Source organism: Lampris incognitus, chromosome 10 (genome assembly GCF_029633865.1).
Source record: "Lampris incognitus isolate fLamInc1 chromosome 10, fLamInc1.hap2, whole genome shotgun sequence".
Taxonomy (NCBI): domain Eukaryota; kingdom Metazoa; phylum Chordata; class Actinopteri; order Lampriformes; family Lampridae; genus Lampris; species Lampris incognitus.
In genome coordinates, this window is record NC_079220.1 from 14,141,169 (window position 1) to 14,154,103 (window position 12,935).

Below are 12,935 nucleotides of genomic sequence, written 5' to 3' on the forward strand. Positions count from 1 at the left end.
AAAGCACAAAAACACACAATACAATACAATACAAAGAACACTAACCTTGTGCCTCTTCGGAGGGTGCAAAGACAATAAAATTCGACTTAATGAGATTTCATTTCACCGTTAATATTCCTCCGTTCGTTCGCGCTAGGAAACACTAAGAATCAAATTCGTAATTTCAGAATAAAAGTCCCTCAAACCAAACAAAATAGGAACTAATGCAATACATATTGAAAACATTAGACTGCAATAATATGAATAAGTGGTTGTTCAACAGGGAAATCTTAGAATTTAACTTAGAATTGGGTTAGCTACAAAACTTTGACTAAATTATCCTTGACAAGCTTTTCAGACTAGTCAAATTTAAACCATCCTTGCAAGTACTCTACTAAAATGCTAATACAAACTGTAGGCCTACTCACCTAGCATGTTAAGGTCGCAATCACTTCGGCAGCATTTGATTGCTGAACATTTTTAATTAAATAGTACTGAGGTCCTTATTATGCATAAATTACCATTTTACTCAGTGTCACTTTCATTGCAACTTTTTGCTTTTACTGGAAAATATGGCAGGACAGTACATTAAAGTGAGGCTAAAAATTATATCACAGTTGATTTTAAAGGCATCGATGCCATCAATCAACCAGAAAAAAAATACTTGAGAATTGCAAAATATTACATCTTATGTGAAATAAGCTTTGCTTTTACACAAAATACAGCACAGAACTCAGGTAAAGTATTTTCAATTTAGTTTTCTTTAATATAATCTTATTTACATTGTATTTTTCATAAATGTTTTAGTACATAGTAAGTTACAATACTCTTGCATCCATTACACAATAAACAACCTAAAAAAATGTAGATTGTAATGGTACTGCATAACAGTCATTTTCAATCTACAACACATCCCAATGCTTTCCTCGGCATTTGCTCAACATTTAGTTTTCAGTTTCATTCATTTCAGTGGAGGCTTAGTGACTGTTAAGAGATTTTGTTCATTCATGGCGGTCTTAAGGAAGATGACAACAAGATAAACGCAACTTTCCCCCAACCCTAGAGCCATGAAAAAAGAAGAAGAAAAGAAACATCAGGGCCAAAAAATTTGTGAAATGCAGGAGAAAAAAATTGCTGAGAAGGTTGAAATTTTATTGCTTAGTTAACATACGTAAACAAACTGTTGAACCGCCAATTCCTTTCTCCCAAACATATGGGTTGATACTAAGATGATGCCCTCCGACACCTCCAGGACACCAGCAGAGTATCTCTTAGATGAGAATTATTCTTTAATACTCTGGTTCAAATTCAATAAATACAATATGGAAATCATAACTCCCACGTAGTAATACACCTAACAAGTGAATTATGAGAAAATCCACTTCCACGAGAGGCTCTGCTTGTTTGGATTTCAAGTAAATTGACCCTGCAATCCTATTGGTGGTGGTGGGGCAAATGGGCAGATAAATGAAAAGATTAGTGTGGGCTCTTGGTAGGGCATATAGCAGCATGGTCAGTAATCACTTAGTAATAAATAATATCAGACATTAACAATTGGTATCAAGAGTGGATCGAAGTGGTCGCAGATACAAATGGAAGAGACAAAATGTAACAAAACAGAGGTGCAGGCTCATTTGATCAGTTATTTTCTTTTTTTTCCTTTTTTTAAAAAAAAACGAAACAAAGTATAACTTGGTGACATGCGTAACACATTCAGCCTCTCACAGATATGAATACGATTTAACACTTTTTCGCCCTCACATGCAACCACTCACACGCAAACACACATTCTGATACACAACAGTGGTTAAACACGAAGCATGAACATGAGTCTATCAATCTGCTCGTCAAGACAGGAAAAAAAAAAAGACATCCGGTCTCCACCTAGATGCTCAGACATCTGACTTGATGGTCTCTGCTCATACGCTTATATATGATTGGCTGATTACATCCAGAGACTGTGTGTGATTTGAGTATCATCGGAGACATCAAGGTCCTTGTGGTAGGTGCTCTGAAGGACATCGTAGCTTGTTAAAACTGAAGAGTAAAAATGCTTCTTCAAAACATCTGAAAAATTCTAAAATACTTTTGTTCTTTTTTGTTTTGTATTTTGTTCCTCTTGCTAAGCCTCCCCCATTAACCAACAGTTCGGCAATAGAGAGGTTGCAAAAGTTAAAGTGTGTGTGTGTGTGTGAGATCCTGGTATGGCTGGCCTGTAGTTCTATTCTGGGTGTGTATGTATGTTTTTGTAAAATGCTATCAGGTTTTTGTGCAAGTGTAAGCGTAAGCTTTTGTGTTTTGAAGTGTTTGTGTGCATATTAATGTGTTTGTGGTTTCATCACTCCACGGCAAATCCGCAGGTCTCCTCAACAGCGGTCAGCAGTTTCTCATAAAGCTTCTCATACGACTCGTACGGGGGTATGTCTATCCTGTTAAAGCTGGAGACAGAGGGAGATGGTTACACATTAAGGGAGAGAGTAACACAACAGTACAAACTGTGTGTGTGTGTGTGTGTCTTCCTTACCATGTGTGTGCCTTGGGTAGGTTATCGGTGTTGGCATCTATCAAATGGATAGTGAAGAGCCTTGGTCCTGCAGAACCTGTAGAACCTTACACACATACATTCTAGTTATCACTGCTCTCTGCTGGTACACAGATCAGAAAGCTAACTTAAAACCAAGGTACCACTTATCAAGACATGTGAAATCTTAACAGTGCTTGCTGAAAGCCATGAAGGAAAAAGTAGGTGGTGACGGCAGAATAATGTCCTCTAAATTGAGCTTTGATCAAATTTAATTTGAATATATTTTAGAACTCCACACTTGCATACTTCGGACAATTCAATATTTTACCATTTTGTGTCCATGAGATTTAAATTGGGGTTTTACTGTTCTGCTGTCTAAACAGACACACTAAAAAAGACATCTTGATTACTAAAACGAATATGAACGTGAAGCTCTGTATTTCTGAACCAGATTATGAAATACATACAGTAGTAAGGGACTATAAATGTGCCTGTGTAGTGTGTTTGGGAACCTATATTCATTTGATTAAGTCACTCTAACATGAGTACACAGAAAGTTTTACAAACGTTTATATTTAGAATCTTTGAAATTGTGGTTATCAATGCTTTCTGCTGGTACACAGATGAGAAAAATAATTATCAAAACTACTAGATTTGTGTGTGTGTATATATATTTGTGTGTGTGTGTGTGTGTGTGTGTGTGTGTGTGTGTGTATATATATAATACACACACACACACACACACTCACTGGCCACTTTATTAGGTACACCTTGCTAGTACCGGGTTGGACCCCCTTTTGCCTTCAGAACTGCCTTAATCCTTCGTGGCATAGATTCAACAAGGTACTGGAAACATTCCTCAGAGAGTTTGGTCCATATTGACATGATAGCATCACGCAGTTGCTGCAGATTTGTCGGCTACACATCCATGATGCGAATCTCCCGGTCCACCACATCCCAAAGGTGCTCTATTGGATTGAGATCTGGTGACTGTGGAGGCCATTTGAGTACAGTGAACTCATTGTCATGTTCAAGAAACCAGTCTGAGATGATTTGAGCTTTATGACATGGCGCGTTATCCTGCTGGAAGTAGCCATCAGAAGATGGGAACACTGTGGTCATAAAGGGATGGACATGGTCAGCAACAATACTCAGGTAGGCTGTGGCGTTGACACGATGCTCAATTGGTACTAAGGGGCCCAAAGTGTGCCAAGAAAATATCCCCCACACCATTACACCACCACCACCAGCCTGAACCGTTGATACAAGGCAGGATGGATCCATGCTTTCATGATGTTGATGCCAAATTCTGACCCTACCATCCGAATGTCGCAGCAGAAATCGAGACTCATCAGACCAGGCAACGTTTTTCCAATCTTCTATTGTCCAATTTTGGTGAACCTGTGCAAATTGTAGCCTCAGTTTCCTGTTCTTAGCTGACAGGAGTGGCACCCGGTGTGGTCTTCTGCTGCTGTAGCCCATCTGCCTCAAGGTTCGACGTGTCGTGCGCTCAGAGGTGCTCTTCTGCATACCTCGGTTGTAATGAGTGGTTATTTGAGTTACTGTTGCCTTTCTATCAGCTCGAACCAGTCTGGCCATTCTCCTCTGACCTCTGGCATCAACAAGGCATTTTCGCCCACAGAACTGCCGCTCACCGGATATTTTCTCTTTTTCGGACCATTCTCTGTAAACCCTAGAGATGGTTGTGCGTGAAAATCCCAGTAGATCAGCAGTTTCTGAAATACTCAGACCAGCCCGTCTGGCACCAACAACCATGCCACGTTCAAAGTCACTTAAATCACCTTTCTTCCCCATTCTGATGCTCGGTTTGAACTGCAGCAGATCGTCTTGACCATGTCTACATGCCTAAATGCATTGAGTTGCTGCCATGTGATTGGCTGATTAGAAATTTGCGTTAACGAGCAGTTGGACAGGTGTGCCTAATAAAGTGGCCGGTGAGTGTGTGTGTGTGTATATATATATATATACACACACACACACTATATATATATATATATATATATATATATATATATATATATATATATGTGTGTGTGTGTGTGTGTGTGTGTGTGTGTGTGTGTGTACGCACATAGTGGAGAACAGAATGCTAACTCCAGTCATTTTGTAAGAGATTGAGATCATAGGATCATGATTGTTCTCAGTGATGCAGAGAACAAGATTACTTTATTGTAATTTTTGCATCTCACAATTTTTACATGGGTGTGATCCACATCATCTCTATGAAGCACTCTTAAGGAGCTAGTAGGCACTGTTATTCTATTGTCTATTAATCTATTGTGGCGTCCTCGCATTTAAAAAAAAAGAGGGGGGGGGTATAGAGCAAGACAGTGATGGTGGTGTGGGTTAGAGTAAAGATGGCAGAGATGCAGCAGAACAGCTTGTCCCAGCTTCTCACAAGTCTGCCCAGAGAGTTTAGTTGGCTAACACGAGCACATCACCTTTCTACTTGCCTAATACTTTATTGGTCTAACAAGCTGACCCTTGAGCATTCATCAAGACAAGCTGAACCCCATGTGTGACACCTCGGCTTCTTTGATGACCCCATATTAAGTAAGCAATTTGGAGGGGAGCAATGGGGGGTTGCTTTCCCCCAAACAAAAGTAAAAGCATAGATTTTCTCCCTCTAAGTGACAATGTGGTATGTCTCATTCTTTGTTGAATTTATCCTGAGGGCAATCAAATGTGTCATCCTTAACCCATACCAACATGTTTTCAGTTAAAAAACGGCTTACTTCACCTTCAGTGAAATGAAATGAAACTGCATTTTTGGCATCCAGTTCATACTGATCCACAATGATTTCTGGCATGTGAGTTATAGTGAGTGTTTCAGTATCAAACAGTACAATGTTAGCAGTTACTGAATACAGTCCAGTCAGGTACATGTGTGAGAGCATGAGTGTGTGTTGCATTTGAGTGAGTGTGTGACCCACCCTGCAGCGCTTTGAACCCCTGTAAGGGGACCCTCGTAGAGCCTGTGACAAATTGAAGCAGGCGTCCTCTTCTCTCTTCGCTGAAAGCTTCCACTGCCTGCCAGAACCACCGCACCACGTTGCTGTCACATGTGCAGTGCTTAAGGCGTGTGTTGGCCTTCCAGTCCGCCAGGTCAATCTTCCCCAGCCCGCCAATGATCAACTGGTGGGAACAGGACACACACACACAAATAAGATGTGTAATAGTATAATAACAACCATCATTATTATGGAGTAACTGCTCACAGACAAACACATACCTCAAGCTCTTTGTGGTCGAAGGGTTTGAGCAGGTGCTGGGGGATGAGTTCACAGAACCCTTTCTGAAGAGCCAGAAACTGGGCCTCAATACCTCGCATAAACCTCCAGTTCACATAAAGTCTGAAAGTCATGCAGAATCATTACATTATATACATCCCAACACAGAGATATTATACTGTCTCTATACAGACATTCACAAAGCACTAACTAAGCATCTATCTGAGGGACAGTCTTTTCCATCAAAAGTAGAAAGACTGAATACCTGCATTCGTTACATGCAGATACTTTCTTTTAAAATTATAATCAAAGCAGGACACTGATGACAGTGTATGAGTAAGACAATGGCTAGACGGGGAGTCAGAGCGAAATCTATGTTACAGAACAAAAATAGAGTAATCAGGGTTCAGGGTGGTGAGGTGCCTTTAGATTCCCTCTCTCTGTTATTACCTGACATATTCCTTCTTATTTTCTTCAGTAACAGGGATGTTCCGCCCATTGGGTTTGAGCTCATGTTGTAGGAACTTCCCAAAAGCGTTGTGCTCCACACAGAACGTATGGTCTAGGACTGATGTGATGTCATTCTCTCTACACACACACACACACACACACACACACACACACACACACACACACACACACACACACACACACACACACACACACACACACACACACACACACACACACACACAGCAAAAGGAGGATAAGACTACAACACTGACATGGAATGTGTTCATGTGTCTTTCAGAATTAAGAATAATTTTATTCACCAAAACATAAATAAAGGTATATTCAAATAGCATCTATTAAGAGTGTCTTGGTGACATTGCTCCAGGAGCATTTTGAAAATGCAAAGTACCATAAATATGTACTTGTGCATATGGTACAGCGAAAGTAAGACTGTCAGTGTGTACATGCATGTCTCTGTGCTAACTGGCACAGCTATGTGTCCGCATAACACTGCAGGTGTGTGTATTTGCTCACAGTATCCAGATGAGGCTTTTGTGCAGCTCAGGGTCGGTGGTCTCCAGGTCACTGAGCTGGATGGGTTTGCCCAGCAGCTGTTTGTAGAAGGGTAGTGTGAAGCTCCCATTGATGTAATGGCCATGGAACACCGCCAGGCCCATCACACGGCCCACAAAGTGGAAATATGACAGGTGGTCCTGTGACACGGACAGACAGAAGGAAGGACATAGTAATACAGAGAGAAAGACAAAGACATGGAGAAACATGTTTATTGCGCTACATGATACTGGATTTGTCAATAGTGAATTACAAGTGTAAACACTAAAATTATCATCAAGTCTGTATGCAGATTATTCCATTTCAGGCTTCACTAATATTTGCATCTTTTCATGCTTATCTGTGAAGTGTGTGTGTGTGTGCACATCTATACTAACAGGATTGATGGAGGAGTCAGGGTTGATCTGCAATGTGTAGATGTTGTCTGTGGAGTATTGGAACAGGCCATAGTAGGGATTCAACATCTCATGACACAGCAGGTATAGCCACTCCCTACAGAGAACCACCACAACGGAAAACAATGTTCAGAATTCATACAAAACCATCACATGTCAAAATTTCCCAGTCTGAAAACAAATGGATTAGAAAATGTTTGCATTGTGGCCAATAGGAACCACTGTTATTTAGCTATTAGCAGAAGATGTGGCTTAGTCACCACTGACAAGACGAACTAAAAAAAACAACAAAAAAAACCCAAAAAACGGACTCTGACCTTTCATGCTGAACACTCAAGAGTACTAAAGCGAAAAGCACCCTTGCTCTCAGAAATATGAAAAGAAATTACCTGGCCACCCCGCCATAGTCCAGACCCTCTTCTCCCCTAAACTTCACCATCAGACGTTTCTTCAAGTCTTTGGGTCTCATCTTCATTATCTGACGATACGACTCCTATACTCGCAGACAGACAAACACAGACAGGTGCATGCACACACATACAATTGGTGCAAGAACACAAACAGACACACAACAAGAGAGTAAATACGCATTTGCACAAACATCTGATGTCACTGTATCTGAAGTACTTCATGGTAAAGCACAACCCTATACTCCAATTCAATTATATTGCTTCCCACAGTTCTTATCTAACAGGTGTGTTGATGAGAGCTGTTGTGTTCTTAGCAGCAGCCAGTCATTAGTAGACCTATGTATCAAAACAATTGTGTGACTCAGGAAGTGTGTGTGAATGTGTGGATGGAACAGATAAAAGTACCCAGTTTTTCCATGTTCTTCTCATAATGTGACATGTTAATCTGCGTGACCGTGTGCATGTGTAAGACGTCGAGTCTGGTTATGTGTATCCAAAAAAAAAAAAAATCGCTTCTATGCAACCGATGTATTGCCTTTGTGCACTGTCTGTTGATACCTATGTCCTATCAGACTTGGACCTAGTTGTTTTGGCACTTGCGCTGTTGTCTCCTGACTAGATCCTTTCTTGTGTTGTATTAACTCACAGATGTACATTGCTTTGGATAAAAGTGTCTACTAAATGAAATTGTAAAGAGAGAATATTTGTGTGTCTGAATCAGGAGATCTGGAATTAGGAATGAGTGTGTTGTGTCTGAGCTGTTTAGGTCTTGTGAGAGAGAACTGTTTAGTGAATTGGGGGACGCCCGTATATTCTACTTGTATGTGTATGTGTGTGTGTGTGTGTGTGTGTGTGTGTGTGTGTGTGTGTGTGTGTGTGTGTGTGTGTGTGTGTGAGACTGCGCTTCTACCCACCTCAAAGATCTCCTCACGGGACACTTCTATGCGACAATGGCCTGCCTGGGGCTGCTGCAGGGAAAGCTCGTGGCGGAGCAACTTCAGCTTGTGGACCAGGTCTCGTTCATAACGAATCGCCACATCCCCCTCTCCTCCTCCTCCCACTCCACCACTTCCAACCTCATCGCCCCCCACTTCCATCTGGGGGGCCTGGGAGGACTCTTTCGCCTGAGAGTGCTGACTGATGGGGTGATAGGAGGAGAGGGAAGTAGTAAAGGAATGTGAAGGTGTGCATGACAGAGGAGGTTGATGGAGAGCAGAATATCAGAACATACATGAGGGATAGTGTGGGGGGGGGGTATTAGGAACAATAGGATGAGTTTGATAGAGTGATGCAGTGACAAGAGTGAAATCAGGAAAAAAAAGCAATACTTTTTTTTTTTCAGGAATCTAGTCTGAATACCATTTTATGTACTGGAAAGTGCCCCTGTCTAGCTAGATTTGTTGTAATACAACATCATTGTGAATCTAATGTCTCATTATCATTAGTAAGTGATGTTTCTAGGTCATGTCCACATGCCGTCAGCATTTATCTTGCAACCAGTGCCACAAATCAATTAGCAACAGATCAGTCTTTTAAAAAGCTGTTTTTTTATGGCTGTAAATTAGTTTGCGTGCATTGTCATACTGGATGACATCGTGTAGATAGTGGACCTCCTTTGGTGTGTGCTTTTATTTGGTGACTATGTTGGTAAGTGTGTTTGTGTTACCTGATAATTGTGTGTAGACGGGGGTCTGTGAACTGTGTGGTTCGGTTGTTGTGGTCCACGAAGTAGATCCTGCCAGACACGGTGCTTCGTACTTCCCAGCCCACTGGCAAAGGGCCCAGCTCCTCACAGCTCACACTGGTCAGGTCCCTACACCAATGACAATTTGCCTTACTCAGCCTTCAGCCAATAGCGACTGGCCTCACTGAACATTTCAATCAATCAAAACACATTTATGATAGAAAAGTACTCTTTTTTTCTTTTCTTTTTTTTTGAAGAAAACCAGGCACTTTTCATATTGCTGAGGTGTGCCCTGAACAAGAAGACCTTTCTCTGTGTGTCTTGACCCTACATACTGGGTGTTCTTAACCCTCCATACCAAGTCAGACTCAGCCTCCAAAGACTCAGGAAATCAGCGAACAGTTTTTTTTCCTTCGTTTTTTTCTTCTTCTTGGACCACTTAACCCAAACCAATGTGGAACCAAACATGGTTTCTCCATTCTCCTCTCAGACATTGCTGTGAGGGTGGTTGTTTACGTACTCAAGAACAGCACAGTATGGTCTTTGTTTGGATAGAGAATTTTTTTGCACTGTATAAGGAAATGCTAACCAGGAAGTGCGGGACTTGTTTTAATTTTTTGGCAACTCTTTTTGCACATGGTAATGACTCTTAAGAAGTGGAAATTGTATGTCAGCAAACAATCTCATGACCAGACCCTATTTATGGTCCTCCCAGATTTGAGGAAGCAGGGTTGGAGGCAAACTGCTTCATAAATATATCAACTCAGGAATATTGTTCTTGACAGTTTTAAACGAATGAATTTTCTGCTCATAAAAGATTCATAAATACAATATGTAAAGAAATTGAGAAGACCCATCGTTAAAAGTTTTACATTATGGAAAATGAAAAGGATTTTACTCCCAGCTTAAACATTCAGTGTACAGCAAATTGTTGCCTAAGGCTGGAAGTCTAAGAGTCAGCAGTATTGGCTTTAGTTTGGTATATTTGTTGATTCATCTCCAATATGCTATAGAAATTCTATAAGTGACACTTATTTTGGAATTTTTTGTTGTGTACCCAATCCGATTTTCTGATGGGGATCATTATAGATTCACTTTGTCTTGTCGCACTCATGTCCTATTAAGTATTGGACAATACATTAGTGAAAGTAAGTAATGTACAATCATACCGGGGTATCCGAGGGTCATGCCAGGTACTGACTCCTGTCTGTGTGTGAAGGAAGTACACCTGGCCCTGTACTGTGGTTCGTTGCTCTGTCATGAACAGAATTTAAAGAGGGGTTTACACATAAACACACATAAAACTTTGAAGTACATTAACTAGGGCTGTTAAAGAATATTCATCCCATCCATCCATTATCCAAACCGCTTATCCTAAATTCGAATATATAACCGAATTGTTTAAAATTTAAAAAAAAGAAAAGAAAAGACACTTGAGGGTGAAATTTGTTTGTGAGAAGAAAAAAAAAGCAGCACTATCGCAGCTGTTTGCTTCAGCCGCTGCACTGAGTATGCTGTATGATGGACAGGAGTCACACAACATAATTTTCAATTTCATTCTTGCTCAGCAAAGATGGAAAAATACTACCAAATTGTTTATTTAAACCAGTATGAATACTACCTAATCTGTATAAAAATTAGGCTATTGAATAACACATCAATTACGAATCATTCATCTCCCTCCGAGAGACAGCGTCTTCTCATTTCTCACTCTAGCATAAACCACAGCACAGAGAGAGAGAGAGAGAGAGAGAGAGAGAGAGAGAGAGAGAGAGAGTATGGTCTTTAAATGAAGTTTTACGGTATAGGAAACAAAATAATGTCCTATAATAGGACATTATTTTGTTTATTTTGCAATGTGTAGGTATGTAGATCTTTTAAAAGGCATGTTCACGTTGAAACAAATATACCTATACAAATAGTTATGTCTCTCGTATTGGTCTGCCCTCTTAAGGACATGATGCGCAAAAATACATTTGAATGGATTCGAACTTATGTTTTTTGTTTTTGTTTTCCATAGAGGGAATAATCGAACGTCATTTATGGCCAATTTTGACAGCCCTAGCATTAACCACTCCCCACTTCCATTCAATCCGGATTGGGACAGTATTTGGTCAATAAGAATTAGTACATGTCCAAAGTTGCAAACACACACAGGCAAATAAAACAATCACAAAACAATAACACTCACCATATCCCTCAGGTAGATCAGGTGATTGGTGCCCATGTGGCCTGTTCTGAGGAGTGTGGCCATGGCTTCTTGAGTCCTGGCCCCTGATTCGCTGTGTCTGAAGTCGACTCTCCTGACTGGGTGAGTCAAGGCGGCAGTTCCCACCTCCTGCTGCACCAGTGGTGTCTGAGTACGGCAGAGGTTCTTCGCTGAAGCAGCCCTCAAACACAGGCCTACATACAGACATGCCAGCGTGAAGGCAAACACACAAATGCAGACAAAAAAAACAAAAACTGTTTTCTTGATTCATTCCAAGTTCTGTTTTTCCCCCTAAATTACGGCAATGATATTTTGGGCCGACTGCTTTTTGAATTTGTACTTGGATTTAGAGACGAGTTGGAAAAGAATCAGACAGACAAGCCCCGAGACCAAACTTTAATAAAGACCATTCCTGCAACACACTGGTACTTAATTCTCTATCCCTGCACTTGTAGGTTTGGGCCCAATTTGAACCATGGGTCTACTTTTGTGCTTGACGAAAGAAAACTTAAAAGCCAAAAGGCATCATAAGTTAGGGTTGTTTTTTGTGCATACAATACAATAAAACAATAGAGAAGTAATATACAAGTACATAAAAAATGCACAGCTGGGATGAAAGATCCCCTGAAGGCTTGTAAAAAGAACCCACCTAACACTGACGTTAAAGACAGCTGTATCCACGAGTTTCCTGGGGGGGGGGGGTGTCATAATTATGGGTAATACTTCTGGTGTCCGCCAGAAGCAGTATCACAGACCGGCGGCAGATTTGGCTGAAGAAGTGTTAGCTATTGCTGTTCGTGTTTTTAAAAAAAGACGACAAAAGTTGCTAACCAACATATAAAATCTCGTTACAGAGCTCGGGGACAACACGTGCTGTTCGTGGTTGTATGTATAACCAGACGAAACCTAATGAGTGGCTTAAACGGGAGTGCTTCCATCAGAAGCCTAAAACAAAATCAGACTGTTCCTGTCGGTGATGGTACACTTTCCATCGCCTCCCACAAGACGATGAGACAAAAAGAAACTGGCTTAAGAACTTAAACTTAAAAAAGCCCCCTCAAACTTTTTACGTTTGCTCGTTTCACTTTGTTGATAAGAAGCCAACGCTGGATAACCCTTAGCCGACACTTTTTCTGGGTTACGAGAGGCCACCTGAGAAGAAGAGACGCCGACTCATCAGGACAACAACAGGTACGTTAATGTGATGTCGACTAGTTTGCTAGCTTTGTTTACACCGCGCTTTTTCAGCTTTCAGAATCGGACCATCTCTGACTATTCTTAACTTAAGAATTGTTTTTAGAAATATTATTAGTATAAGAAAAACCTGTTTGCCAAAAAGGATCAAAAGTAAAAGTACTCAGTAATGCATAGTGGCTACTGTCAGTTCTGTTACATTGTTACTGAATCACACTGATGCATTAACATGTAAGCAGTAGGCAACTTTAATGTTGTAGTTG

The 12,935-nt window shown here is 40.7% G+C and overlaps 1 protein-coding gene across 2 annotated transcripts in view; it reads right to left on the reverse strand.

Moving 5' to 3' along the window:
• Positions 1 to 728: 728 nt before the first annotated feature.
• smurf1 (SMAD specific E3 ubiquitin protein ligase 1) overlaps positions 729 to 12,935 on the reverse strand; it is a 22,217-nt gene continuing 10,010 nt past the window's right edge. The window contains exons 7-18 of one of the 2 annotated variants that reach the window (XM_056287817.1): positions 11,461 to 11,672; positions 10,439 to 10,523; positions 9,252 to 9,398; positions 8,500 to 8,722; positions 7,565 to 7,668; positions 7,158 to 7,272; positions 6,742 to 6,920; positions 6,205 to 6,342; positions 5,757 to 5,877; positions 5,458 to 5,659; positions 2,504 to 2,579; positions 729 to 2,417 (exon numbers count right to left, since the gene is read on the reverse strand). In XM_056287817.1, coding sequence (XP_056143792.1) covers positions 2,318 to 2,417; positions 2,504 to 2,579; positions 5,458 to 5,659; positions 5,757 to 5,877; positions 6,205 to 6,342; positions 6,742 to 6,920; positions 7,158 to 7,272; positions 7,565 to 7,668; positions 8,500 to 8,722; positions 9,252 to 9,398; positions 10,439 to 10,523; positions 11,461 to 11,672 — 1,702 coding nt within the window. In that variant the 3' untranslated portion in view covers positions 729 to 2,317. Of the gene's footprint in view, positions 2,418 to 2,503; positions 2,589 to 5,457; positions 5,660 to 5,756; positions 5,878 to 6,204; positions 6,343 to 6,741; positions 6,921 to 7,157; positions 7,273 to 7,564; positions 7,669 to 8,499; positions 8,723 to 9,251; positions 9,399 to 10,438; positions 10,524 to 11,460; positions 11,673 to 12,935 lie in introns of both variants that reach the window. The other variant, XM_056287816.1, reaches the window with a different exon arrangement.